Raw genomic sequence first — 27814 nt, forward strand, 5'->3', positions numbered from 1 at the left:
TATCTCCTCGTCTTAGTGCTCCCTTTTTTCACAGACCGCCGCTCAGCTGCCTCGCTGCCAACTCACTGTCGCTGTTAACTCACATACCATCTTATGTATTGCCAAAGCAGATTGTGTTTGGAGGGCAAGCAATTAAGGGGGAGGCAAGCGCAAAACTGTAATGTAATTTTGGCTGCGATATTTACGGGGGCGGGGGGGGAGAAAGGAGGAGGAGGTGGGGGGACAAAAAAGCACCGAGGAGGGCTTAAGCGGGTCGGACATTGCGGAGTCAACACCGTCGAGAATAATGATTTTGAGCTGAGATTTAGTGGGACGGAATCTGGCACTTCCCTAATTACGAGAGGCCAAATGTCAAGCCTGCTCGCTGTCAGCTTGGTGGCGGGCGGTGCTGCTTTCTCTCCCGTCTCTCGCTCGCAGTCCCTCCCTCTGTTTCCTTCTCCCTCTCTCTCCCTTTTTCTGCAAGTTTCGAGCATGTTTTATGAATCTCATTAAAAGTCATTAAAAGTGTGGTGAGATTTTCACAGCCTCCGCTCCGTGACCCCGTGGTCCTCTTTTTCTATCTGTCACAGATCTGAGAGAAAGAGAAACAGAAAGAGAGCGGCGACGGAGAAAAAACATTACAAACCGAGGCAGATTTGAGTTAGAGAGTGAAAGAGGCATTTAAGGTAAACAAGAAAGAAGAAAAGAAACAGGTAGAAAGACTCAGGGGCAGCGTATCTAAGTGGATTGGGCGGTAAGCATCGCTGAGCTACCTCTCCGAAAGGTCTAATTTTTACAGGCCTGTAGCATTATCGGCACTTTCCAAGAAAGCGAGCACTCTGATACAATAACAGAATGCGAGAATGCGAACAAACACCTTGCAGGTGGGGTGTTTTCAGACAATTTGGCCTATTTGCCGATCAACATCTTTCTCCGCCGCGTCCTTTTCAATGAAAACTATTCTGCATTTACGGCTCCCATTTTCGTGGCGCCGGATACAACGAGGGGTCGGAGTCAAGGTCTGGCTGCGTCGCTGAGTGGGAGAAACTTCAGATCCTGCTCACAAGCCGTCACAAAGACCTGCTGTTTTTCCTCGTCTCGGGGCGGGTCGGGTCGGGGCGAAGGGTTACCGACCCCTTCGCTGCATACGGTGCATTCTTTTAAGGCCTCTCGGCTGAGTCTCGGCGCGGATGTTCGGCTGCGAGAAGAATGAGCCTCCATCCCATTCAGGAGAGACACGTGGATGGAGGGGGTTGGAGGTGAGAACGGGCGATGTAAAGCGATGATGGAGGATGAAAGAGTGCATGTGTGTGTGTGAAGGAGGGAGAAAAGGGAAGGAGAGATGGCACTAAAAGCAGTTGGTCTGACATATAGCCTTCCAGTTGCTACGCTGTCAGTCGTGCTCCCAATTACACCAGTTCAATAGACGGGCTGGAATCACATTGGCCCCCTGTGTTTGCGCTCTCCTGCTACAATATCCCCTTCACACACTTTCACACCTACACACATGTAGCCTCCTACCTCCACACACAAACACACACAAAGGCACACATTGTTTCGGACTGTGTTGAAGGTGTGCATGTGGAGCCCAGGTTGTAAAAGTAGTTGTGTAACAGCAAGGTGACTTGGCTTGCCGCACCGCCGTGTCGAGACTTTACAGATGGCCCCGGCGCTGCAGAGGTGGTGACGGCTGGGGTGTGTGTGTGTGTGTGCACTAGGGAGATCGGCGGGGGCCGCCCTGTGACTTGGCGGAGGGAAGCGCGCGAGGAAGAGGCCTGCGTGGGCGAGGAACCGGCAGAGGTATGAAATGACTTCTTGGAGAGGTGGCGGCGGGGGGTCGTCGGAGGGGCGAGGCGTCAATCGGCGGGGCAGGTGAGGGTTTGAGAAGGTGGTGGTGTGGTTCAATTAGGGGGCTGGGAGCTGTGAGAAAGGTAAGGGAGGAGTGTAATGGGGTGAAAAGCAAAAGTAGAGCCACTTTTTTTTGCAAAAAAATATGTATGGTCATGGTCATGTTAAGTAAACGCCAACCTGTGACCTACGAGCTTTCAAGTCTGGCTACACACACTTTATTTTGTTGAATTTTGTACCAGCAACTGGTCTGTGTCAGTATGTCAATGATAGGAAGCTACAGCGAAACTGGAACTTCCAAGTCCTGTAACAGAAGTGAAAACCACATTAGCATTTGTAACAACTAGGGCTGTCAAAGTTAATGCGATAAAAACGCAAATTCGTTTTAACCCCACTAATTTCTTTCACGCATTTTGCAATTTTAGGTTTGTAGCGGGCTCAGTTTTAAAGCTAGAGTGAAGATACTGGCATCATATAAAACTAGAAAACCTGATGAATCCATCGGTACCAACCACCACAACCATCACACTAGCTTGTTGCGAAAGAGGCTAAATAATGTTCCAAATGCTTTTGGCGAGGAAAAACTGTCATGGCCATTTTCAAAGGGGTCCCCTTGACCTCTGACCTCTAGATATGTGAATGTAAATGGGTTCTATGGGTACCCACGAGTCTCCCCTTTACATTCATGCCCACTTTATGATAATCACATGCAGTTTGGGGCAAAAACCATGACGTTTTTTTGCTGTGTTATTTTTACGTATTCTAAAATTGTGTTTTTCTGGACTACTATGACTGTTTTTAATGTTCATGTCTCGTGCGTTACGTTCCACTTTCACTTTACAATCAGCTGTTCATTCATGTCCCATGTTCCCAACGTCCAGTCACATTTTCACTTTAAAAACGTAGTAATTTTAAGCCCAACCATGTTGTTTTTTCCTAAACCTAACTAAGTGGTTTTGCTGCCTAAACCTAAGCAAGTGTTTGTGTTTAATTCACAACATTACGCATGCATTTACCGCAACCAAAAAGTGACGCCGAGGGGTCTGACAAAGCGTAAGTATGTGACAGGGAATGAGAATATGTTGCAAAGTCATACGTTATGATTTAGGAGTATCTGTGTGACGGGGAACACAGATCTGTTAAATTGAGTAACAGGTTAATGGGGTCTGGAAAGTATAAGTCATTGGAGAGATGGTTGGGTCGGTCATGGTTAGGGCAGCTTCACTCGGTGAGTTTTTTGGCGTTAATTAATTTTGATAGCTAAAGAGCGAAAGTGTTTCAACTGAACACATTTTACTCATTTTATGGATTGCTCAGTGGCGCTAACTATAATTCCAGTATTCCCTCTGTGTGTGTGCGCTGTAATCTGAATTTTCGAAATCACGATGACTTCAAATTCAAATAGCAAGTAGAGAAAACGTATTGATCTTGGAATACAGCTAGTAACACTATCAGATATCAGACCTTAGCATGAAACAATGACAAAATAGAGGCACAAACGGAAGCTGATAAAAGAAAAAGAGAAGAATTAGATGGTAAAAGTGTGAGGGGGTTTAAGGTTTAATAGGGCAGAACTGAGCTAGCAGCACATTGTAGGCAGGAATGGACACACCGGGGGCTCAGAGGTGTGAATTAGATTTTTCTTCATCCAACAGTGATTCATTCGGTCTTTCTGGGCTAACTGAATGCATACGTATGAGGTCAGAGTGGTGGATAATAGGTGAAATAACAAGGCAACACTAATAGGGCTCCAGTATCCGGAAGAAAGTGAAAAGAAAAAATTGCATCACAAGGATTAGGATGTATAGAATATCCTTGCTGGAGCCTTATAGGCCTTCTATTCATGGTAAAGCGTGCTCACCTACACAGAAGGACAGCTGGATTTCCCCGGGTCCATTGTTGTCGAGTGCCAGGTGAACCCCCTCTCAGGTTACAACCCACCAGTTAACTCACATGTCACACGCTTAAATCTAGGAGGAAGTTGAGAGCAATTGAATGCGAAGAAGAGGACACAGACGTCATGGTAACAATAGATTAAACATGTTTCATCATGTTTTTTCCTATCCTATGCATGCATAGAATAAAACAATGATTTATCTAATCCTTAAAGCAGCTATAATCAATATTTTTTTATATTAACAACGACACAGGCGTCCACTTCTCTTTTCAAAATCCCATTTTTGTCGCCTTCGATTTAAGTCTGTACTTTCAGGTTGATTTTCTTACTATAGTCTCTCTGGACTGTATCCTCTTAATGTCCAGCCACTGAGTATCTGAGTGAATTCATACAAATGTTGATATGCTCATCTCAGTAGCCTTCAGTTATTATCATGCACTCAAAGAAATGAGCTGAACAAGCAGGAAGGAGGAGAGCGCTGAGTGTTTCGAAGGCATTTTTTTTGACCCAGGTTTCACCGCTCAGACTACTTACAGGCTATTGATGGAGGTTGTTCGGGTTTTATGCAGCATGAAAGAAATACCTGAAGATGCTACTTAGGGCTGGAAAAAGAAGTCGACTCTCAACTTTGTTTTGGCACAAGAAAAAATAAAAAAATCGAATTTTGTTAATATTACAATGCTAGAATTGAACATAAGTTAAAGGATACGAATTGTAAGGCAAGGCAAGTTTATCTATACAGCACATTTCAGCAACAAGGTAATTAAAAGCACTTTACATAAAACATTAAAACACATGAAAGATAAAATTAGTTGATTTTTAAAGTCTGATATAACAATAAAAAAAAATTGGAGCAGGAAAAAGCCAATAGCCCCCACAAAACCAAAAATCAACACTGTCGGAAATGAACAATCTTTGACTTAATACAAACTATATAAGTAACTGACATCAAACTCAAAGTAATAAGAGTAATAAGTAAATAAATAAATAAATAAATCTGGAACTGAAAATCAACAACAAACAGCGGACTTTTAACCAGGAGACTCGCATTCGAGAGAGTTCGTTATTGACCGGTATTTTGTTTTGTAAGTTACTTTAGTGATGTTTGTAACGGGACCATTGTCATGTTTTTTATTGACGTGTGTTACAGGTTTTCTGTAGTTGTGTTACATTGTTTCTGTACTTTGTTTACTTACTTATTTTAAGCCCTACCATGACGTTTTCCCTTACACCAACTGTTTTTCTTGCCTGAACCTAACTCCGGACGTTAACATGGCACACAAATGACATGTGAAAAGTGGCATACAAATGACATGTGAAAAGGTTAAAATGAGTACTCATGACACGTGTAATGTCGTGATATTTATACGTCTTCCCGTGAGACCGAAGTTTGTTCCTGGGACCGCGAAGGTTTAACCCACATTTTCTAACCCTAACCCTAATAATACGTTGAAGGCTTTAATCAGCCAAAACGATTAATTGGTCGACCTCTAAAAATTAGACCTAAACAATTCGCTAAACAGCAAACTGTATCTAGTCTTTGGACATAGTTTTTTTCCTAAAATATAATGGAGTCTATTGTAAAAACTAGATATAGTATGATATGGTAAATCTTACTTTTCAGCCAAACAGTTTGACCGATTTTGAAATTTTCTTCACATTTGTGTTTAGGCCGAACCAGAGAACACTTCCACCAAAGGGAATTACAAATTTTAATGGGTTCGTGCTACTAAATAAAAAATACAAGTAATTTTGTTTCACTATGGATTGAACATAAAAGTGAAAAGATTATATTTTACTAATGTGTGCGTAATGTAGAACATCCATAGGTACTCTTTCCCGTGTGTCAAACATGATGTATTTGGACGAGGTATTTGAAGAGCTTTGTGACATCTGACCAATTACATCACCGTTGACCAAATATGGTGCTAATGTGGCATGTGAATATTGGGTGGAATGAGGTTGACGCCTGAGTGGAACATCTACCCACACTCGAAAAAAAAGTGACGACTAATCCCCGGCGCTCGCATATAAAATATTAATCATGTGAATATAGTATTTCATAACGTCGAGACTGTTGGTTTGAGCTGATCAGTGCAGCTGAAAGTACAGCACATTTAAACTCTGTTTTTTATTCAAATAATGGTGAAGCAATCTTTTTATTTATTATTTTAGACCTATTTTAACAGCAGAAATACCCGTTTATCTACACAACATGACCCAGAAAATAATTTTTAAATGTAGTTTAAAAAAAAAAAATCAAAAACAAGACACAGATGTATCATCCAATTAGTCTGGCAGAGATCAGGGTCCTCTGTTTTGGTTGTCTGAGGAGATGCCTGCCACATTACCCGTCCACACCACTGTATACACCCCCCAACCCCTGAGTGATGGCAGGAGCGGTGGAGAGGCGAGAAGTGGGAACGTGCGGGGGAACCCCTACTGGGCACGAAGACACATGCCCACACACACACACATATATACAGTACACACACACACACATAAACGTCAGACAGAGCCCTGCAGTCCCACCTTTGACACTAAGCTTCCAGAAGCAGAGAACTCTGGCTCATCCTCGCTAACACAGACTGGCAGGTGAAGCTAAGCGCCCTCTCTTCTCTCCTCCAGTCCTCTCCCTTTTCTGTCTGACTTCTTCTCTTTCTCCATCTCTATGTGTGCTTCTTTCTTTCGCTCACTTTCTCTCCTATTTCTGTTTCCTATATCCATCTGTTTCTTTCTCTTAACCTCCCCCCCCCTCCCTCCTCCTTTCCTTTCCTTTTCTCTCTCTCCTTCTCCTCTCTTCCCCTCGGAGGCTGCAGGCTGGGGTTGAACTCATCTGTCAGGATCAGAAAGGGGCTGGAGTGACGGGAGACTCCTGTTTCAGCAAGATAAACAGCCAGCACAGATCAAAATACTCTCCCTTAGACACACACACACACTCATACATGCACACCTACACGCATGCACAAAAGGCACGCACGGCGCGAGCGATCCATCTCGCACAACGGCGACGTCAGATTGAGGGTGTTAGCTCCCTTGTCAGCTTAGAAAAAAAAGGTGCAGCATCCAAATTCAGGAGGCACCTGGTTATTTACAAAGTTAATCACGGGGAATTCTGCTAAACTTGGCCAGAGAACTCAGAGGCGGCTCGGTGATTGACGGCGCCCGAGCAAAGATGGCGATATAGATCTTTAGAAGAAACAAACATATTTTTTGGACGAGGCATAGAGACATCTGTATTCGCTTTGACTGATATGTTGAGAGCGGCTGAATATCTAAAAAAACTAACTTCCTTCTCTCTCTCTCTTTTTTTTTTTACATTGCAGACGAGAGCTACTTCAACACTTGCCAAGATGACAACGGTTGCCCAAATGTTCTATTTGATGTTTCAAGCCTCAAGAGTAAGTGGGAGAGAAAGAGTGATACAGAGGGAGAGGAACCGAGGGAAAACAGAGAAAATAAATGGCAATAAGAGAGAGGGAGAAAGGGGAGACTGAAAGCAAATGAGAATGAGAGGAGTGGAAAAGAACATTAGCTCGAGAGATGCCAAGTTCACTATCTGCCAGCCTGAGGTGTGTGCAGTCCCGGGTGTCGTAGTGGCAGCGGATGGGAGGGGGGTGAGGGAGGGGTGAGGCAGTGGGTGTCAGGTATGTCTGTCTTTTCTATCCCAGCGCTCCAACATGCGCCTTTTTTTGCTGCAGCTGCTGCTTGCCCGGATAACAAATCATTCCCTACAGCGCCTTCTGGTAACCTCGTCATTCCCGCTAATAACATTTGGAGATGCTAAGCTTGTAAATTAGCGAATCTGGACCGAGGAGATATTATTTATGCTTGTCTCCCGTCCTGAAAGACTCGTCTTGATGGGTAAATTGTGTTTAATTCTTGGAGGAAGCCGTTTTTTTCTGCGCCCCAGCGTGAGATGAGATTAATCCCTTGACAACCTTTGCAGGCGCACTTAAAAATTGCTCCCAAATGTCACCGCCGCCGCCGCCACCGACCGAGATTTGCGGAGGGCGGAAACAGGGAAGAAACCAAGCACAGAAACGGGGACACATCCGACACACACACACACACATATATTCTTTAAATGTATTTGCTTTCCCTTCTTAACATTCACAGAAAAAAAAAAAAACACACACAAACTCGAGGCACAAGCCGTCGCCCGCCCACATACGCAGACACACACCTTGCACCCTCCTATAGATTATGTTCTTGTTATGCAGACACACACGTACCGTCGCAAAATAAAACTGTATCACTTCAAACTGTTTGAGCGGCGACAGCAGACACACGCGTTCACACACAGGGAGCAGTTGTCCTAACACACACACGACACTTACAGCTTGTTCCCCAGATTGCCTTTTACTAATTTGTTCCCTCCGAGTGAGAGTTTGTCTTTGATTTCTTTATGGCTCTCGGTGAGAAGACGGTTTTAGATTTATTTACCGCAAAAGTCAGACGTGGCCGGAGAGAGGCCTCCGCAAGCCTGGGGCTGCTTTTTTTTAGTTGCACATAAATTCACATAGTTGAATTAAAAACAACCCCGCCAGTCATGCTCGTGGAGCTTCGACGGGTGTTCAGAGGCGTTCCTTATCCCAGTTGGCCCTCAACCCTGGAGGGGTTTGTTGGACAGGTTGGTTTGGGTGATGAATGCTGGTCCTGCTTCAAGATCCCCTGCAGCTTCTAGATCAACTTCCCAAGGAGGGGGCATGTATTGCGGGTGTATTTCTCTTTCTTAATGACCCAAAGAGTGGCGGACATACCAACTGTCAACACACATCCTCTTCCTCCATGCCTTCCTCTCTCCATGTTTGTTTCTCTCCGTGCGGTCTCATCTTTATGCTTTCGCTCTTTTTCCTGTTTTTTTTTTTTTTCTTTCTCCCCCTCTCAATTCACAGCTGGGATCGGAGGGGGGAGAACAGAGTGTGGAGGAATAAAAAAAAAAGAAACGCACATAATTAGATTGTAAATGCTTCATGATATTTGAGGACTTCAAAGGGCAACGACTGAAACGATGAGCGAGTTTTGTGTGTGTTTACGCCTCTCTGTTGACAAGTGCTTCTGCGTGCACGCTTGTTGTCCCCCCCCCCCCCCCGCATGCTCGTTATGTGTATCCGTATGCTCGCGTGTGTTTTATGCATTATCATTATCAAAGGGGGCTGCTGACCCCTCTTTCTACCAGCTTTTGCGGCGGCAAAAAAACACTCAGAAGTTCATTTCACACCAGCGTGTGAAGAGTTCAGCGGCAACGGCGGCGTGACTGAAAACAATGAGCTTTAATGTGTTAAAAATGAGTTGCAAAGTGCTGCAACCCAAAGTTCCACAGACATCTGACCCCCGCACTCAAACAGAAAATGACACATGTGACTGTTTTCATGAAACAAGTCATTTCTGGTAATTACAGTTATTTGCGGCAAACCGTCCCTACACACCAATTACACTCGTCTGGGGCATTTTCTGTGAGTGTGCACATGAGAGAGAAAAAAATAGCAAAGTTGAAAGCAAAACAATTGTCACATGAAAAAGCAAAATTTGACAATGATATTTTTCAGCTGTCAACTTTTCCTCTTCGACTTTAAAAAAAAAGCAGGAAGTAAACCTCTGACCCCCGGCGAGAGAGGATTAGTCGACTTCCTGTCCGTTGGTTCGCGTCCAGCTCAATTTCGGCAAAGGCCTCTGAGCGTGTTCATTGTGACCGCATTTATTTTTGGAAGAACTTTGATGAAATATGTTACGTGATAAAAAAAAAAAAAAAAAAAAAAAAAAAAAAGGGGGCTTTAAAGTTGTTTTTGCAGAGCTGAAGAGATGTCATTTAAACAGAACATAATCCATAAGCTGAATAACAAGCAGAGATGTTCGTTCTCTCCCTGCTCCCTCTCTCTCTGTGTGTGACACAGCCACATAATGTCTGTCTGTCGCTGTCTGGATGTAGGCTGCAGATCTGGCAACACACACTTCACCAGCACACACACACACGCAAACAGAAAGAGCTGTCCTCTTGCACAGTAATGTTTATTTATTGGAACATTTTAGAGCCGGCATACTTCTGTCTGTTAAATGACAGCTTGGCACAATGCTGAGGGGAAAAGCTCACTGGACCGCTGCTTCATTTCAAGACTGATTGATTGGCACGGAAGGAGAGAGAACATTATTACTACTGATTGGGACTGTTACTGTACATGGACGGCATTTTACTCAAGTAGAAGTATATTTATTAGAACAAAGTTTCTCACATACTTGCCAACCCTATTGATTTTCCTCCCGGGGTCACAATTCTCACGCATTTCTCCCAATTTATAGCAAATTGTCACACTTTTTTCCCCTTTTTTTAAAGAAGATTATGCTGGAGGAGGGTGTACACCTACCAAAGGGACTAATCACAACCTGACAACTCCAAAGTTAGCCCTCAAAGTTATAACATTACAATTAAAGAACTATTTAAAATTTAAATTTAATATAACCATACAAACCCTGCTCTTATAGGCCTACTATGGCGTTGATTGATTCATTTCTCTTCTCCTCTTTTCACTTTTATTTCCTTTATTGACTTTGAGGCATCCTAACTAAGCAAAGAAGTACAGAGACGAAACAACGGTGTGTTTTTGACAACAGCTGGTGCCGCCATTTTGGACTGAAAACGCTTATTATATTTAAAAAATTGTATTGCTCAACACAGGCCATTTCTGTATTTATGACAATAGAATATAAATCATTTTGTTTTACTTTTGAACGCCACTTTTGAGGCGGAAGTTTTACTGGCGTCCGGTAATCGCCTTCAGTCCAAAATGGCGGAAGCATTTCTTTGCTGCTGGGCACTGATGTTGCAACGGAACGAACAATTGACTTTCACTTCTTTGCAATATACGTTCATTGCTGTAACTGCAGTATGAATGTATTTCCGGTCTTTTATTATATTATATACATTTTAAAGTAACCATAAATAAACGATTAGTTACCACTTTTTATAAAACATGACTTATCAGAAATGGGTTGGCTAACAATAATTGTTTCAACACTTAAGGCTGTAAGATTAAAACATAGTTTTGAAAAAAAAATGAATGATCAATTATATTCAATATTACAGATATTGGATGTTTGTCTGACAAAGACCATGATGTTGCATCAATAAAAACTTTTTTGAGCTAGCAAACTTCAATGTGAGGACAATCTGTGCTTTTTCACCACCGCCGACAGCCGTTTAAAGATCACTGATTTAAGTATTTATGACATTTTCAACCAATCACAAATCAATATTTTGCTATTCACCTCGAGGAAAACAATACAAGTTTTCTTTCTTTCTTGAAGGGGCTTCTGAAATTTTCCAGGTTTATACAGGGTTTAAAAAAATTCCCAGCTGGAATTCCTGAGTTTCAGTTTGTTTTGACCGGAGTAGAAAATGTAGTTAAACAAAACATAAAGTTTATTGACATCCCAGCATGTAGTTTCTGGGTAATTAATCCCTCAAATTGTCAAAAAGATAATCCCCTGCTTCCATTTCGGGGGCCACCTAAGTGCAAAATGCCCTAGTGCAACTTTAAAGTATATGTAGCAGTGTATACTTTCTGCAGACATCGCTGGAGATGCATTAAGTGCATTCACAGATAACCTAAAACGTTCTGTATACCTGTCCTGTCCAACATATCAGGTGAGAATCTCAAACCAATGACACATAAAATCTTTCTAATGCAACTTTGAACGCCTTGATATGATTGTCACGGACTAACAGCGGTGTAAAAAGGCTTCATCATGACTTCATCATTGTCAGTGAAGTTATGCCGCAGACCTCCAGTCCTTGGCTCCGTCCTCTGCTGAAAGTCTGACAGTGTTTATGGAGCTGTGTTTTGTGGTCAGTGTGGTCTCTCGCCTGTCCCCGAGGCCTTGTAAAGAGCCTCGCCGCAGGGCTGCTCAGCCACACTGTGCTCCCTACCACAATACCAGAGCTCACACATGTGTTGAGCAGCAGCATGTCGGAGCTCCAAATTTATGTCCTATAGACCCGACGGGACATCGGGAAAGACTGGATGTCTCGCTTTGGGTTCGCTGTGTTCTCTGGCTCAAAACAGTTGTTTTTACTGTTTTACTGTGGTACAATTTATCATCGTAAAAAGAGCTTTTGTTATAAGTCTTATAAGACTCATAACAGTCTCTTGAAGCTGACTAGGATTCAGACGGATTGGGTCAGACTCCAAAACACTCAGACATATGGTTCCAAATCATTATTAAAGCTGAAGTAGGCAAGTTGGAGCAAATATGATGTACATGTACTGTACCTCTGTGTCCTCTGGTGTCCTCCGGTGTCCTCTGGTGTCCTCCGGTGCTCCTAACGGCATCTGCAAGATTCACAGACCAGAGAAAAACAACCAATCAGAGCCGAGCTGGAGCCTTGCCGTCTCTGAGCAGCTGTCAATCACTCGCAAACTCCGATCAAACGGTCAAACTAGGCAGCGCTGATCAAATATCAATCAATATTCTGTTACTGTAATGCATATTTCTCGCATTAAATGTTTTCAGAAACATCTTGTAGTGTACTGTTTAGCTGTAAAATGAGAAAGATTGTGACCCGGCCACCATGTTGAGATCAAGTTGAGGAAATACCAAGCACCGCCGCCCACCAGCCGGAGCAAACTTTCTCATTTTACAGCTAAACAGTTCACTACAAGAACATCTGAGGCGAGAAATATGCATTACAGTAACAGAATATTGATTCATATTTGATCAGCGCTGCCTAGTTTGACCGTTTGATCAGAGTTGGCGAGTGATTGACAGCTGCCTTTGTTGAATGAACAGCCAATAGGAACGCTCTCTCTCAATGAAATGACCTGTGATTGGTCAAAGTCTCCCGTCACGGGCTAGATTTTCTAAATCCTGAAAACAGAGCCATGAGGAGGAGCAGAAGTGTAGTTTTCACTTGAATTGCAATATGCTGAAAGGTTATTATGGAATTGTTGCCCAATGATGCCAAAAATATTTTGCATACTGCCGCTTTAATCTTTCAAACAAACTTATTTTTCTTCTAAAAAAAGAACCACAATTTGCTTCTATTATTAATCTATTATTTTGCAATTATTTTCTCTTTTATATAAAGTGGTTGGAATAAAAAACTCAGACTCAGATGTGAAAATAAATTCCAGCGATTGTGCATAATCGTCGGAATTTCCCTTTTTGATTAATGCAACCAAAAGCTTTTCATTATCCAAAAAGCATTTCAGTTACATAAGGCATTCATTTGAATTCATTTAAAGCATTTCAGAATAGTGTTTCATATGTTGACTGAGATCAGAATTTCAATGAACGCCGATGCTCAGAACAGTTTATTTCCCTGAATCTTTCTCTCACACACACACACACACACACACACACATACTGCCGGCCTCGTGTCCCGGCGATGATGGCTAACACATGCCGTTTAAACAATCGCCCCAATCCCCCCTTATCTTCAGGAGTTATGGGCCTAAATCTACTCATAATACACAGCTCACTGAGGGTGTAATCCCTGGGAACATCGGAATAAATCCAGGCTATATCCGCTACATGCAGACTAGCGGCCCGAGCCAGGGCCATTATGGTGGGGACGGAAGAAGAGGAGGAGGAGGAGGTGGGTTAGTGAAGGCCGCTAATGGGCCGTCTATGAATTCATATTAACACCGAGCCATTAGGACACCTCCGTCCAGGAAATCCCTCTTACACTCACGATACAACAGCTGTCCCAAGTTTAAACTTTAAACCGACAATCCCTCTGCTATCACGTCTCTTCCTGTCTGTGTTTTTTTTTTTTTCTCCCTCTCTCTCTCGGCTGGATTGTCCTGATTTGTCCCAATCGAAAAGTCTTAACAATTCCACACAGGCCCCAGAGGCAGTGGAGACGGAGCCAACTGGTCATATTTGGCTGCAATGAGAGAGGACACAAAAGCAGGGTGAAGGGTGGGAGGAGGGGACAAATACGTGACGACAACCGAGAGGGCAGCGTGTCTTTTGCGCCGCAACCTTTCGCAACCTCTTCTTCAAAAAATACACCGAAAAAACAAAGCTGTCAAAATCAAGTTAATCTCGACTCGGATTCAAAGTCAACTGTCAGGACACATGGCTGTCTGCTGCATGGCTTGTGGCGTCTGCAGCGCCGTCTGGAGAGCACGCATGCCGGGGAAATCCTTGTCATATTAAAAAAAGTCCAAAGCAAAGAGAGAGGAGTAAGTGGGCTCTTTAATCTTGGAGCGAAAATGAAGTGACGAGGCGATCGAATTAAAAATGCAAACTCGAGCGCTCTCTTTCTTTCTTTCTCCCCCCCCGTCCTCGCTCTTTCTCTATGTCTCTCTGCCTTTTCTTTCCCAGGCTTGAATAAGCAGCCAACACAGCCATCTTAGAGTCTGGAGGGGAGGGGGGCAGAGGGGGAAATCGAGGCCCCTGGGCTCTTTGGCTCCTTGGCTGGACGACAGTTTCCTGGCCTGAAGGGGTCAGCGGTGGGCTGTCTGAGAAACTGGCAGCCATTGGGGTTCCAGAGGGGATGTTTTTCAGGAGGGAAGAGGGGGTGGTGGTGGTGGTGGTGGGGGGGGGGATATCTTGTGGCTGGTTGGCATGGGGCGGACGCTGACAGTTTCCAAATAGCGTTGTTGCTGCCAGGGCCCGCTGAGCTCTTACGCATTACGCTACACACAGGAAAAGACCAGAGGCACTGGAGGCCTGGCGCTAGAAAGCCCCTGACAGATTCATAAGAAAACGATAGGGGTGCCTTATTTATTTAGGGTGTGTTCGTACTGTAATGTTTCACAACTCTCAATACTCCAAACAATTATATGGTGCAACATGGGGAACGGAGAGGAGAATTCCTGCTAGAAAACAGACTTCATGAATCTCTAGATAATCGCGTAGAAGAGCTTATTCATATCTTTGCACACTTTAACTTTCACAATCCTTAAAGGGACAGTATGTACATTTTTACATGTATGTTTTAACCGTTTTTTATTGCCAATGTGTGAACAGGTTGTAACCTAAAAAATGAGATCTTCCGCGACTTTCTTGTTTCATCTATCGCCCTGTAGACTGCTTTCAATGTGAAGAATGCGGGACGTTTTTACGGGAAAAAATCCAACGGATGTGACGTCAAACGCACTCACGAGTGCCTTTAATTTCAGCTCCGCACCAGGGCTAAATGTGTGCAACAATAGCTAACGTTCGGTTAGAAATGGAGTCCGCTTAACGCCAATAAAACAACCAGCCCCGACCACAACTCAGACTCCAACACGGAAGCACAAAAAAACGAAGTTATATCTAGTAAAGCCCGTCTTGAAAACAGCAATGTGACCGATGTTGGGGGAAAACTAATGTGGGAGTGGAGTAGGTCATTTTGAAGAATAGCAGAGCCAGTGCGAAGACAGGACGCTGACTGTCGTTGACTTAACAGCTACAGGTGTCACTGTTAACATAGAGCCCCTTTAGAGGCGATCTTGAGAAACTAGCAACTAGATTTTTAAAAATGATTCAATGTCTATGCAGATTTAGGCGGAATATGTTGTAAACTACCACAACGAAATGGAAAAGCAGCTACAACAAAGACTGTGAAACTACTTATAAGTATTTGTAAGACGGTGGAAGGCTGATTTTCAGAGTCTTTTGTGAAATCTGGCACTTATTTTTCAAAAAGAGATGTGCCGATCTTTGGATGCATTCGGGCAAAGCATAGAGATGTTACAAGATAAAGGGGCAGAATAGAAATGTTTATTATTTAAGTTAGATAGACGTTATATCATAGACTACTTCTCAGCCTTGGTAACGTGTCCCACATTGTCCCATACAAACATATTCTTTCGTCATCCTAAGTGAGGATGAATGGGTTCACTTTCATTCATAAAACCCTGTTTGTCTACGGAAACATTCGTAGCCTCCTTCCCGATCACATATGTAAAAGTTGTGAAAGACGGCAAGTAGGTAGTCTCCTTATCGGGAGCTTGTAGCACTGACTCAGACAACACGATGATGACCTTTACATACATGCCCGTACTCTTCATGGTCTCTCTGCTTTAACCTGCTCTCGTATTCATTCTGCCTTACTTACATTCATTTCTTTTTCCTTTTACTCTTGAAAACTAGAAGCCACTTTGCCTGTTTCTCTTACCCTTTTCCTCCATGCTGATCTGCTTAACCCGTCTGTCCTCTAGTCTCCCTTCTTATACATAATTCCTTTCACCTTATGTATTGCTATATCCCTTTCCTTTTAATGTTCAGCCCTCTTTACTCTTATTTGTTTTACCTCTGTCCTGTTTCTTATTCCCTTTACCGTGTCCCCTTTTAATCCCCGTGTCTCCCTCATAAACCCTTCTTTCCCCCTCTCATTCCTTTCCTACCCTTGTCCTCTCCGCTCCGTCGTATTTCCATATCCCTGAGCTGATTCCCTTGTCCCCCTCGCTTGCAGCCTGTTGTATTCCCTGTCTCTCTTCTCATCCGTTTATCACTGGCCCTTGTTCTGTTAATCCCCGAGGGTTTTGTTTATTTGTGTTGGAGCTGCTTTTACAGCTTGCGACTGACCCCACCTATTTTCTCACCAGTCATTTGAACAGCAGGGCTGCTTTGCAGCTACTCCACCAATTAACATACCATTAGCATAATATTTGCATGTGTGCATTAGGGTGTTGATGGGGAGAGAAAATAACAGTTTTACAGGTTTTTTTTTTTTTTATTATTTTTTTCTTGTTTCAAAAAAATATATATTTCACGGGATGACGTTAAAGCGCCCACGGGCTTCTTTATCTCGCTTTGATACTGCTGTTCAGCGAACGACATCATGTTTTTCAAGTTTGCCGTGAAAAGTTATGTGGCTCTTGAGTGACTGGCCCTCCTACACGTTCTACATATCTGATGATTATTATCTGTTCTATCACGATTCTGTTTTGATAATTATATAAACGTCTATCCTTTTACCACTTTAGTGATAGATAGAATATGATAAATGGGAAAAAACGGGCTTGGATCATTATCCAAATCACAAAAAGTTTTGCAAATATGTATTTTAGGATGTTTCCGATGACACTAGGGCGTCCTAAGGTCTTTTCCAAACCACTTTTCCTTGACCTCGATGGAAAACTCCATCAAGGAAAGGTGTGAAGGAGAATTCATAAGGATTTAGGAAAAGACAACCGTGGTGTTAAGAGAATCCGACAGCACTTACACTATAGGCTCCGTAATTATGATGCGACGGCGGTGGATGTTATTGACGTTATTGTCTGCCGTGGTGAAACTACAATGTTCTGAAGATGGACTACAAAAGTTTGTTTTCAAATAGGTCCTTCAGTGACAGACTGCTTCACCCACAGTGTGTGAAAGAGAGATACCGCAGGTCCTTCTGCTGCTGGAACACTTTATCAGCGTATAATAAAAGATTATCTGACCTATTGGGGACAAACGGTGAAAAATATCACTTCATTACCAAGGTTGGATTGATAACCTATAGGCTACCACAAATGATGAATATCATAAATATTGAGTTATGGTGAAGGAGTAGAACCATTAAATGATTTTCATAACAAAACTTACAAGAAAATATCTCCTAATTACGAGAAAAGGTCTCAAAATTATCACTTTTTATCTCTTAACAACAAGAAAATATCTCAAAATTACAATTTCTTCTCATAATTACAAGAAAGATCTGTAAATTATGACTTTTAATCTCTTAATAACAAGAAAATATCTCAAAATAATAACTTTTTATATCATAATTATGACTTTTTATCTCATGTTGTATATTTCTTCCTATTCCTTTTCGGACGTAATATTTATTTATGTTGATTATTTGTTTTGCTATATGTTTACTGTTCATTTTATTTGTTATTCTTGTTTTGTTTTTTACTTATTTGTAATAAATAAATAGAAACAAAGTGAAAATAAATGGTTTTCACTGTCCACTCATATTTATCGACATGAATCCCAATTAGTAAATGAAAATATAATGCATGATAAGCATATCGTTTAAAAGTTGCGGCCGCAAGGAATTGTGGGGCGGCGTTATCTCCTTTCCTTTGGTAAAAGATGGTCCGGTGTATCCTATGCTAAAGGAGGCAAGAAAGGAAGCATTGAAGCTCCTTTCCTTAGCATTTAGAGAGTTCTAACAGCTCTCATCATGGCTGCCACTCAGATACTTCCGGGTCATTTCACTCAGTTACGAACCTCCCTAAGAGAAAAAGGACTTTTTCGACCGCAGCCTATTATTAAACTAGAGGACGTAAAGTCACATCGTTGAGGTCAAAGGTGAAGAAAAGGGACAAAAGAGAGTCAAGAATGAGACCAAACAGGACAGGAAAGCTTATGAATGAGAGAATAAAGTGGGCACGTGTCATTGAAAAAAGAGACAAAAACAAACAATCACGGCCCGAACACGCCGACACACGAAGGGAAATAAACAAATCCATACATTTTGACGGAGACAGACAGACAGAGAGGGGTGAAAGTAGGCCAGCTGCTGCCGCTGATGACGCCGGTGAGTGTTTTCATGTGAGAGTGGCGGCTGAGCAGAGGGGCGACGTGTCAGGGGAGTCGAGCCAGTTTCCCAGTCTTGATTGGGGATCAGCCCGCGGGCCTCGCTGTTCCGCCGCGCGCCACGCCTGTCCCTCACACGCCGCCGCTCTCAGATCTGTCACATTAGGGCCGTCGCTCAAACACTGACGGCGCTTTGTGATTGTTTTCCTCGTGTCACGCTGATTACTTTGCTCATTGGAACCTGACTGAAGGAAGTGCATGAAGTTGCGGGCGAGGAAAGCAAATGAGGCTAATATCTGCGCGGTCATTGGTTTGTCGCGAAAACCCTCCCCAATCGTCTCGAGGCTCTTGCTTCGTGTTGAGTCAACCCTTCTTCCCCTCCAGAAACAACAGATGCCAGATACAACCGATTAATCTGCCATGTTTGTATTTAAGACACAAGGACTGAGCAGCGCTGTCATGTGATGATGTGATACGTGCGACATGTGAACTGTCACACATTAATCCTACGTGTAAAAAGTACTCACACTTAAATCACGGGAAATAAAGTAACTGGGTGGCCATCTGCCAGAAATGATAAATAAAAAATATATATTTAATAAACCATATGCTTGCATATCTCTATTTTATTTTGCATCTCAGCATCGTGTTACTTTATTTTTATGGTTTGAGTGCAGGCACTTTCTGATATGGGATTATTTTATGGACTCTTAATGCATCAGCCACCTAATATTAATGGCCAGGCACAGAGATCCTCTTCTCACTTTTTTTTTTAGCATCATTGAGAAACGGGGACGACTGATGAAATATTTGAAAAATTTCGCAGCTTAAGTACTTTGCTGAAATCATTTTTATGAGACTTTTACGATCGCGTTTTTCTGTTTTAATGATGCTGCAGTTTGTGTATACATTAGGCGGGGGGGATTAGCTGCGCTGCCAGAAACAGAAGATGAAGGAATAAGAAACTGCTACCTGATTTGTGAGAATATGTGTTTTTTTTGCAGGGCCGGCTTGAGCCCTTTTGGTGCCCGAGGTGAGATTCAGATTCGTAGCCCCCCTAACCCTAGCCCCGCAAACTGCAACACACATCAGACATCACAATAGATTTAAGACATAAATTACGATTTTTATCTTCATAAATAACTATTTATTATAATATAACTTAACAATTGGTCACTCATATTGTATGCTTATAAAGTGTTTCACTACAATTTACAGTTATATTAACAAATAAGTGCGGCAGTATTTCTCTCTTTATCTATTTATTTGTGCATTTGTTGCCTAAATGCAGAAAATGACTAAAGGCACCCACTGGCATTATTTTTTAAGTATTATTATTTTTATTATTTATTTATTTATTTATATTGTTTTTTTAAGTTTTATTACTATTATTTTTTTTATTTATATTGTTTGTTTTTTTTAAGTTTTATTATTTTTATTTATTTATTTATATTGTTTTTTTTTAGGGGGCAACCAGCGCCCCCCAGAAGGTGGCGCCCTAGGCAACCACCTATATGGCCTATTCCTTAAACCAGCCCTAGTTTTTTGGGCTTGAATTGATCCAGTTGTGAGCTTTTTTTTTGCTTTTTCTATTTGCTCCTCTACTCAACTCAACAATTATGTATTTTCAAAATAGAGAACCTAGATTTTTTATTTATTTTATTTTATTTTTTTTTAAATAAAACCGTATTGAAACTGTGTTCTCTTTTGATTTTTGCACATCACAACCTGATTATTGATTAACGGCAGTCTAACAGTCCTGTTTAAACTGCATTGTCTCATGTATTATGTCTGCAGCTTTATGTAATTATATTAATTCATTCACAAAGCATCAATAAAAAAAATTAAAACATGTCGCAACACAGTTAATTCTAATATCATATTGCTTTCTTTTTAATTCCTCTCTGCAGCTCCACAATATACTGTTTATATATATGTGTGTGTTTAGTCCTTCCTCCTGCATTGTGAGATGTGTGCTCCCGCAGTATAAATGCAGTTATATATATATAATATCTAGCAGGCCTGTTGGCCCTGGCTGCTCTGCTGCACTCAGCTCTCTAGCTGCTCTTGTCTCTGTATAATCCCCCCTCCTCATGAATACATTAACGCCGGAGCCTTAAACTCAGCTTAGCTGGCGGCTCAGCGTCACAGCACATCCTATTACCGACTTTAAATCATTAATGTGACATCGTTTTCACTCAATTTCCAAACACCCACGGTCGAAAACTGCATATTTCACTGAGCCGGTGCAGAGAGAGAGAGAGAGAGAGAGAGAGAGAGAGAGAGAGAGAGAAGGCCGCGCTCAAAGTCACACAGTTGACTCGACGCATGCGCGGCGAGGAACAAACATATAAGTGCACATGATTCACAAGTTTTTCACTGAGCTCACACGCAAGAAAAAGTTGGAGCAAATGAAATCATATTGAGAATATATCCACATGTGGCATTCAAATGTAATTGTAATATGGTGCCTTTAAATGGCGAACGCGCTTGTGCTCACTCTACATAGACATGAACAAGCATCGCTCAACACAGTGAGGCGACACACGTCAGCTAAAACCACAATATCACTCTATATTTCAGCTGCTTGTCAGTAATGTTAGCTGACCAGATGAAGGTCTCTCCATGAATCAATGCTGATCCTAGTGTTGGCTTTTCCTGCTTCAGCCTCCCGACCGCGGCCGGAGGAAACAGGGGAGACACCGGAGTTTTGGTCGGAGACGATAACGTTTCTCGCTGCGGAGTCCCGTCACTTCACAAGACACAGGAAACCTCTGTTGGTCTGGAGGAGCTGCAGCATTTATTACTACACAAACGTCCACTGTACATTCACTAGATATTCTCAGAGCTACTAACTCTCCTGCAGTGTGGAGTGTACGCGCATGCACGTGTAGAGGTGGAGCGAGAGAGCGAGAACGAGTTTGGTTTGAGTGAAGGCAAGCAGGCAGAAGAGCAGAGGAGCAGAGTACAGCAGAGACTCTGGTCCTGGAGACCAAAGCTACGGTCTCCCCCGCGTCCTCCGACCGCGACCAACACTGTTTAACAGACAGGCTTCACTAGATAGAACTTTGTGGTTTTGGTGCTTCCGTGTAGTTTGTGTTGGAGTCTGAGTTTGAACAGCGTAGCCACACGTGAGTGCGCAAGAGACACCGACCCGGATTTATTTATACGTGTAAGAAGTTACAAACAGCTCCTTTAAGGGATTTTAACATTTTAACCCAATGGAAAAATCCCATTGACTTTTTGTTTGAGGGAACCCAGGGCGAATCTCACAAAAATGCGTCATCCCCGGAGCACTCTATTTGTTGTAATTTTAGTCGTGTTTTTCTTCACTTGTTAGCCTCTGGACACCGACCACTTGAACACCTCGTGTACACAACTTCCCATGTTGTAAACACGACGAAGGCAGCGATAGTTTTTCACTCCTTTTGTCTCAACTATTGTGATGAAATAGCTTTTGTGTGGACTATTGTAGTTTTAAGCTGAGCCAACTCCTACAGCAGGCTTCACCTTTAGGGTGCGTGATTTAATCTGTGAGTCTCGCCACTATTTGCTTCCTCCAGCATCTCGTGCTGCTACTGCTGACAATAAAGGAAAAAAAAAATCCCCCCTTTCTTGCTCTTCAACTATTCACACATAAACCCTTTTTTTCTCAGGTTTTTACCTCCAGGCCATCTCTGAAAAATTCACAACGCCCAGAGAAGTCCTTCACTTACTGTAGGAGTTGTGGATCTGCCCCCATCCTGCCTCTTTATTGCATCAAAGGGGCTTTTTTTCCTATGTGTGTGTGTGGAGCTATGGTAATTAGCAAAGCACGTAAAAATCATCTCCTCTGAGTGCATTTAACTGTTTTTATGCTCACAGAGTTGTGGGGGTTGATTGCTGAACATATGGACCCAGATGGGGACAGGGTTTTAATGGCTGCACTGAGTGGGGTTTTGTGTTTTTAACCCTTTAAAAAAGTCCTCAACATCCTTTAGAGAGCATCAATTAAAGATTTGCTTTTAAACTGCTGCAGTACAGTACATAATCTTCTTTTTTTGTTTGTGAGTAGCACATGTGAACACATTTCATCACTCACCCCCTCTCTCCTCTTCTCTCCTCTCCTCTCTTCCTCATGTGTCCCTTGTTGAGCTTAATTAGGTTATCAGGTGTCTAACAGGCCGTGATTCGGCTCCACGCCTCCCAGCTGGCCCTCTGATTGGAGGGGCAAGGGAAGGTGGACTTCAGCATAATTAACACGTTGTTATGGAGATGATTGAATTGTTCTCGGCGACACGCAGGCAGTCAGTGCCACATTGTGTCACAGAGTGGAGGGAATTTATGGAAGACTTTTAGAGACAAAAATAAAACACAGGTGGGAAAACAAAATTTGATTTAATAAATTTATGAATTTGATAAAATTGACTTTTAATCAATTAGTTGTCAACTATTAAATTAAACGACAACTATTTTGATTAATCGGTTTGAGTAATTCGGTTTGGAGGACAGAGGGATGTATGGAAGACTTTTAGAGCCATAAATAAAACAGATGTGGAAAACATGAAAATCTGATTTAAACACTTGAAAAGTGTCTTGAGATAACATTTGTTATGATTTGAGTAAAATTGACATTGCAACAATTAATAGATTACTTTTAAACTATTAAAGGTCCCATATCGTGCTCATTTTCAGGTTCATACTTGTATTTTGTGTTTCTACTAGAACATGTTTACATGCTGTAATGTTAAAAAAAACCCTTTATTTTACTCATATTGTCTGCCTGAATATACCTGTATTCACCCCCTGTCTGAAACACTCCGTTTTAGCGCATTTCAACGGAATTGCAATGGACTTGCAATGGAATTGCAATGGAATTGTGTTGCTAGGCAACAGTTTGGGTCCATGTTTACTTCCTGTCAGCTGATGTTATTTACAAACACTGCAACAGAAATTAACTGGGACACATTTAGAATGTTTATGTTTAAAACCGTGTAATGGTCTAAATATTGTATATTTGTGACATCACAAAGGGACAGAAATCCTGACGGCTTGTTTCAAACGCACAATTTCTGAATACAGGCTGTGTTTTTCTCCGTATATTGAGCGTTTTGATAGTTTAACAGTATTTATATCGCACTTAAATCTGCTTTATAATATAAAAGACCTGAAAATCTCACTTTTTACAATATGGGGCCTTTAATAAATTGATACATTTGATAAAATTGACTTTAGAACTGAAACAATTAACCAATTAGTTGTCAACTATTAAATTAATCGACAACTATTTTGATTATCGATTAATCAGTTTGAGTAATTTGGTATGGAAGACTTTTAGAGCCATAAATAAAACACAGGTTGAAAACATCAAAATTTGATTTAAAGGTCCCATATCGTGCTCATTTTCAGGTTCATACTTGTATTTTATGTTTCTACTAGAACATGTTTACATGCTGTAATGTTAAAAAAACCCACTTTATTTTCCTCGTACTGTCTGCCTGAATATACCTGTATTTACCCTCTGTCTGAAACATCACAAATCCTAACGGCTTGTTTCAAATGCAGTTTCTGAATACAGGTTGTGTGTATATCTCCGTATATTGAGCGTTTTGTTAGTTTAACAGTATTTATAAAGTACTTAAACCTGCTTTATAGTATGAAAGACATGAAAATCTCACTTTTTACAATATGGGACCTTTACACACCTGAAAAGTGTCTTGAAATAACATTTGTTATGATTTGATTAAAATTTACTTTAGAACTGCAGCAATTAATTGATTACTATTAAACTAAAAAACATTAAATTAATCGCCTACTATAGTCATAATGGAGTTTTCGGTTTGAGTCATTTTCATTGAGGAAAAAAACATTTAAATTCTCTGATTCCAGCTTCTTAAATGTGAATATTTTCTGATTTATTTCGTCCTCTGTGACAGTAAATTTGTTGTGGACAAAACAAGACATTTGAAGACGCCATCTCGGCATCATTGATCGTCATTTTTCACCATTTTCTGACCTTTTATATACCAAACAACTAATCATTTAATCAGGAAAATAATCTACAGAATAGTCGACAATGAAAATAATTGTTAGTTGCAGTCCTAATTGGCTCGATTATGTCTTTCCAAAATTGTTTTCTGCATATCCACTCTTTCATTTGTCTTCTTGGTTTTCTTAATATCACATAAACAAGCGTGGAGATGCATTCATTGTCCTCTCCGTTCTGCAAAAGGAGGTCATGGCAGTGTATGTTTCTGTGAATATGTTGGAGCTGTAAAACCCATTGTGTGAATGTATGTGTGGAAGAAAGAAGTGACCAGGACCAGCACAAGTTTTACCGAACACATTGCTGTCTTTATTAGAGCCTTGTCTGGCAGTAATACTGAAAAAAAAGTGAACTTAGAACAGATGGTGGTGGCAGCCCACGGCTTTTTTTTTCCTTTCCTGTTTTTCTTTATTTCTTTGATATTTTTCTTCATTTTTTTTTTGTTTGTGAGAGTACTGCGACTCCTGCTTTTCTGTGGCATGGATAACATCAATAAAAGAGACAGTAGGGAGAGAAAAAAAAAAGAAATATACAACTTATATTACACTGTGTTATGAACAAAATATAAATCTATAACTCTATGTTATATTTACATAATTATCTTTCTTGATTTTTCAAGTTGAGATGGTAAGATATTTTTTTTTTTTTACTTGTAATAATTCTTACTTTGTTTTGAGCTCCACTCATGACTTTGATTGTCTTAAATAATATCATCATTTTCATTGTCTTGATATGGGGTCAGACCTTGCCAGCAGGGATGATTGACGTCTTAATGCCCCACCCACCCCTGATACCCTTAAAAATGGATTGATCCACTTAGTCCCCCTCTCTCCAGCATCGGGTCGAACCACGCCGTGATAACGGGGGGTGACTATACAGCGAAATTAAGACCCAGAGGCTCATTATGTGGCGAACATCTACAGCGAGAATGATTGTGGGGGGATCACTATGTGACAGCACACCTGAAGAGTAGTCATGGCTCCTGTAGCGTCTCGTGGAGCTCAAACAAAGCAAAGGGCTCCTGATGAGAGGTGACTTTAAAGATACTGTAGATGCGCCTGAACGTCTCACACACACACACACGCACAGTGGAACACCCTGGTGGATCACGGTAAACACTGCTTTCCTATGATTTTTAAAAAAAACACCAAACAAAATATATGTACAGGATTTTAAATTTCATAAAACAGAAAAAAAAAAAAAGGACAGCATAGGATTCGTTTGGTTGTCACGATAATCTCTTCATTTGAAATGTGTGTTAGTGATTGTGCATGTGTGTGTGTGTGTGCGGAGCCGAGCCAGAGATGATGTTCCACTGCGTCTCGTTGTGTGTCGTTCAGAGCTAGTAAACGGGGACGGGACTCTTTGTTCACAGGAAACAGTTTCCAAAAAAACTGATTTCCCTTAAAGAAAAAAAAAAAAAAAAAAAGGCAAAATAAAAGAGAGGAAACTTCACATTATACATTATAATAACCATTACAAATAAAATTATAATAACAATAAAAAAAAAAATATTTTCTCAGAGTCTGAGTGCTTTTTAGAAACGGGTTTGGACATTAAAAGGTTACGTCTTCAGCTCGGAGGAGGGCCGGCGTCGAGTCTCGTCAGTCCAGCTCGCTGTCCTGACTCCGCCCACCCGCCCGTCCGTCCGCAGGATTAATACAAAACGAAAAAAAAAAAAAGAAAGGGAACAAAAAAAGAAAAAACAAAGCAAGGTAAAATGACAACTTTTTGTTTAGATCTAAAATACCTACCAGCTAAATAGAATAATGTTTCATCGACTGTCATAGTTTCATATGGTCATTTAAAAACCCGATAAAGAGGAGAAAAATAAATTATACTGTACATAACTTACTAAACTTAGGAAACGCTGACCATCCTTATAATTATTGTTAATAATATTATTAGACTAGAGGCAGTTTGAAGAGAAAATAATAAAATACAGTATTCAAATACAAACAGAAACACTGACTGGCTGCTTCAGCTCAGCTCCGCCCGCTGGGGGCAGCAGGACGATGGTGATTGGAGGGAGCGGGAAAAAAAAACACTGAGGGGACACAACAACAGTCGTGTGTGTGTGTGAGTGTATATATATGTGTGTGTGTGGTACAGTAATTAACAGCAGCAGTGTAAGCCTGTCTTTCTGTATCCTGGACTGATATATGAGATTTTTACACACACACACATACTGATGTTTTGCCCCGGACGAGATCGAGATAGAAGGACGGAGCGAGAAGAAGGAAACTGGTGGATTGTCTCACAACACAGTGCTTTTCGTTTCTGCTCCGTGACGCCAGAAAGACTCCCCGTTCTCCCCCCTGATAATCAAAGTGGGACAGTCCACGCTGTACCGGTCAGTCCTGGCTGGACCGTCCCATCATCGGAGTCAAAAATACAGAGGAGAAAAAAAAGGGAGTAGAGGGGGAAACCGCTGACAGCACACTGCGAGGTCGAAGATATGTTTCTGTTAAAAATAAACACGTCTGATGTCTTTCAGGTGCTTAACAACGAAAAGGGGAAAAAAAGAAATGTCTCTTTTTTCTATTATTATTATTCAAACTTGTAGCACAAAAACAACAAATCACATTCACAAGCCACTTATTGGCACCGTGTACCTGAGTGAGAATATTATAGAACCAAAGAACAAAAAAAAAAAAAAGCTGTTCTTTTTTTTAAAAGTGTCTCTTGATAATAAACAGGTCCGCCATCTTAAAGTGTCGTCTGTTAAGCCTTTTGACAGGTCCGCCGATCCGTCTTTTTCATTTTTAAAACGTCTCCTTTTTCCTACAAACGGTTGCTTTTTATTTTGAGTGTGATATTTTTTTTTCTCCTCACTCACTCACGCGGTATTAACACTCAAAATCTCGCAGTAGTACTTTATAATATTCCTCGGCAAGCTTCGGGAGGCTGGCTCGGTTCGTCTTCGTCCTCCCCAGACTCCAGTTTGTGTAACAGTCAGTGTGAGTGACAGGTCCTGTGCTTCAGTTGATTGATCAGATGCTGGTATCAGGACTCCAGTGGGATCTGGCTCTGTTAGAAGAGTCCATGTTAGTCAGGAGGAGGTGGGGGGTGGGGGTGGGGAGAGGAAAGGATGGGGTGTTGTGAGGTCGGGACTCAAGGTGATTGGCAAAAAGAGAAAGTTTTCTTCCTGATTGGTGGGATTGTGTGGGATTAACCAGCTGTGATTGGCTTATAAAGTAGGCGGGTTGTGTATATAACGCGCCGTCCTATTGGGTGATATGGTTCTCGTTGTCGCTGGTGTAATCTGCCTCCTCGTCCTCGTAGTCGAAGTCGTCGTACACGTCGCCGTTGCTGTCGTCCAGCCGCAGCTCCTCCTCCTTGATGATCCGCGGCTCGTCCCCCTTCAGGCTGGCCAGGTGGGGGTGGTGGTTGGCGTTGGGCTCGGGGCTGCTGGACATGCTTGAGTGCTCTGAGGGCATCTGGGGCGAGGGCATTCCCGCCATGGAGAGGGCACCTGGGTAAACCACGCCTGCGGAGGACAAGGGCAACTGGCCCTGCTGCCTGTAAACGCAAACGGGAGAGTTGTTTTAGCACGGGAGCTGTGGTCACAGTGTCAAACTAAATTAAAGAGAACCTACTAT

The 27814-nt window shown here is 41.8% G+C and overlaps 2 protein-coding genes across 24 annotated transcripts in view; both read right to left on the reverse strand.

Annotated features, from left to right (window-relative positions):
- LOC119483041 (zinc finger protein 2 homolog) overlaps window positions 1-12051 on the reverse strand; it is a 40744-nt gene extending 28693 nt beyond the window's left edge. For 2 of the 4 annotated variants that reach the window (XR_005205597.1, XM_037761051.1), the window contains exons 1-2: window positions 11995-12051; window positions 3689-3797 (exon numbers count right to left, since the gene is read on the reverse strand). The gene's annotated coding sequence lies outside the window, so the exon portion shown is untranslated. Of the gene's footprint in view, window positions 1-3688; window positions 3798-8487; window positions 8797-11994 lie in introns of those variants that run through there. The other 2 variants (XM_037761053.1, XM_037761052.1) reach the window with 2 other exon arrangements.
- A 12447-nt stretch (window positions 12052-24498) lies between these two features.
- Window positions 24499-27814, reverse strand: part of sox5 (SRY-box transcription factor 5) — a 240974-nt gene continuing 237658 nt past the window's right edge. For 19 of the 20 annotated variants that reach the window (XM_037760090.1, XM_037760089.1, XM_037760091.1 and 16 more), the window contains one exon: window positions 24499-27734. In XM_037760090.1, the coding sequence (XP_037616018.1) occupies window positions 27440-27734 (295 nt within the window). In that variant the 3' untranslated portion in view covers window positions 24499-27439. The remainder of the gene's footprint in view (window positions 27735-27814) is intronic. The other variant, XM_037760085.1, reaches the window with a different exon arrangement.

This window comes from Sebastes umbrosus, chromosome 23 (assembly GCF_015220745.1).
Source record: "Sebastes umbrosus isolate fSebUmb1 chromosome 23, fSebUmb1.pri, whole genome shotgun sequence".
Lineage (NCBI taxonomy): Eukaryota > Metazoa > Chordata > Actinopteri > Perciformes > Sebastidae > Sebastes > Sebastes umbrosus.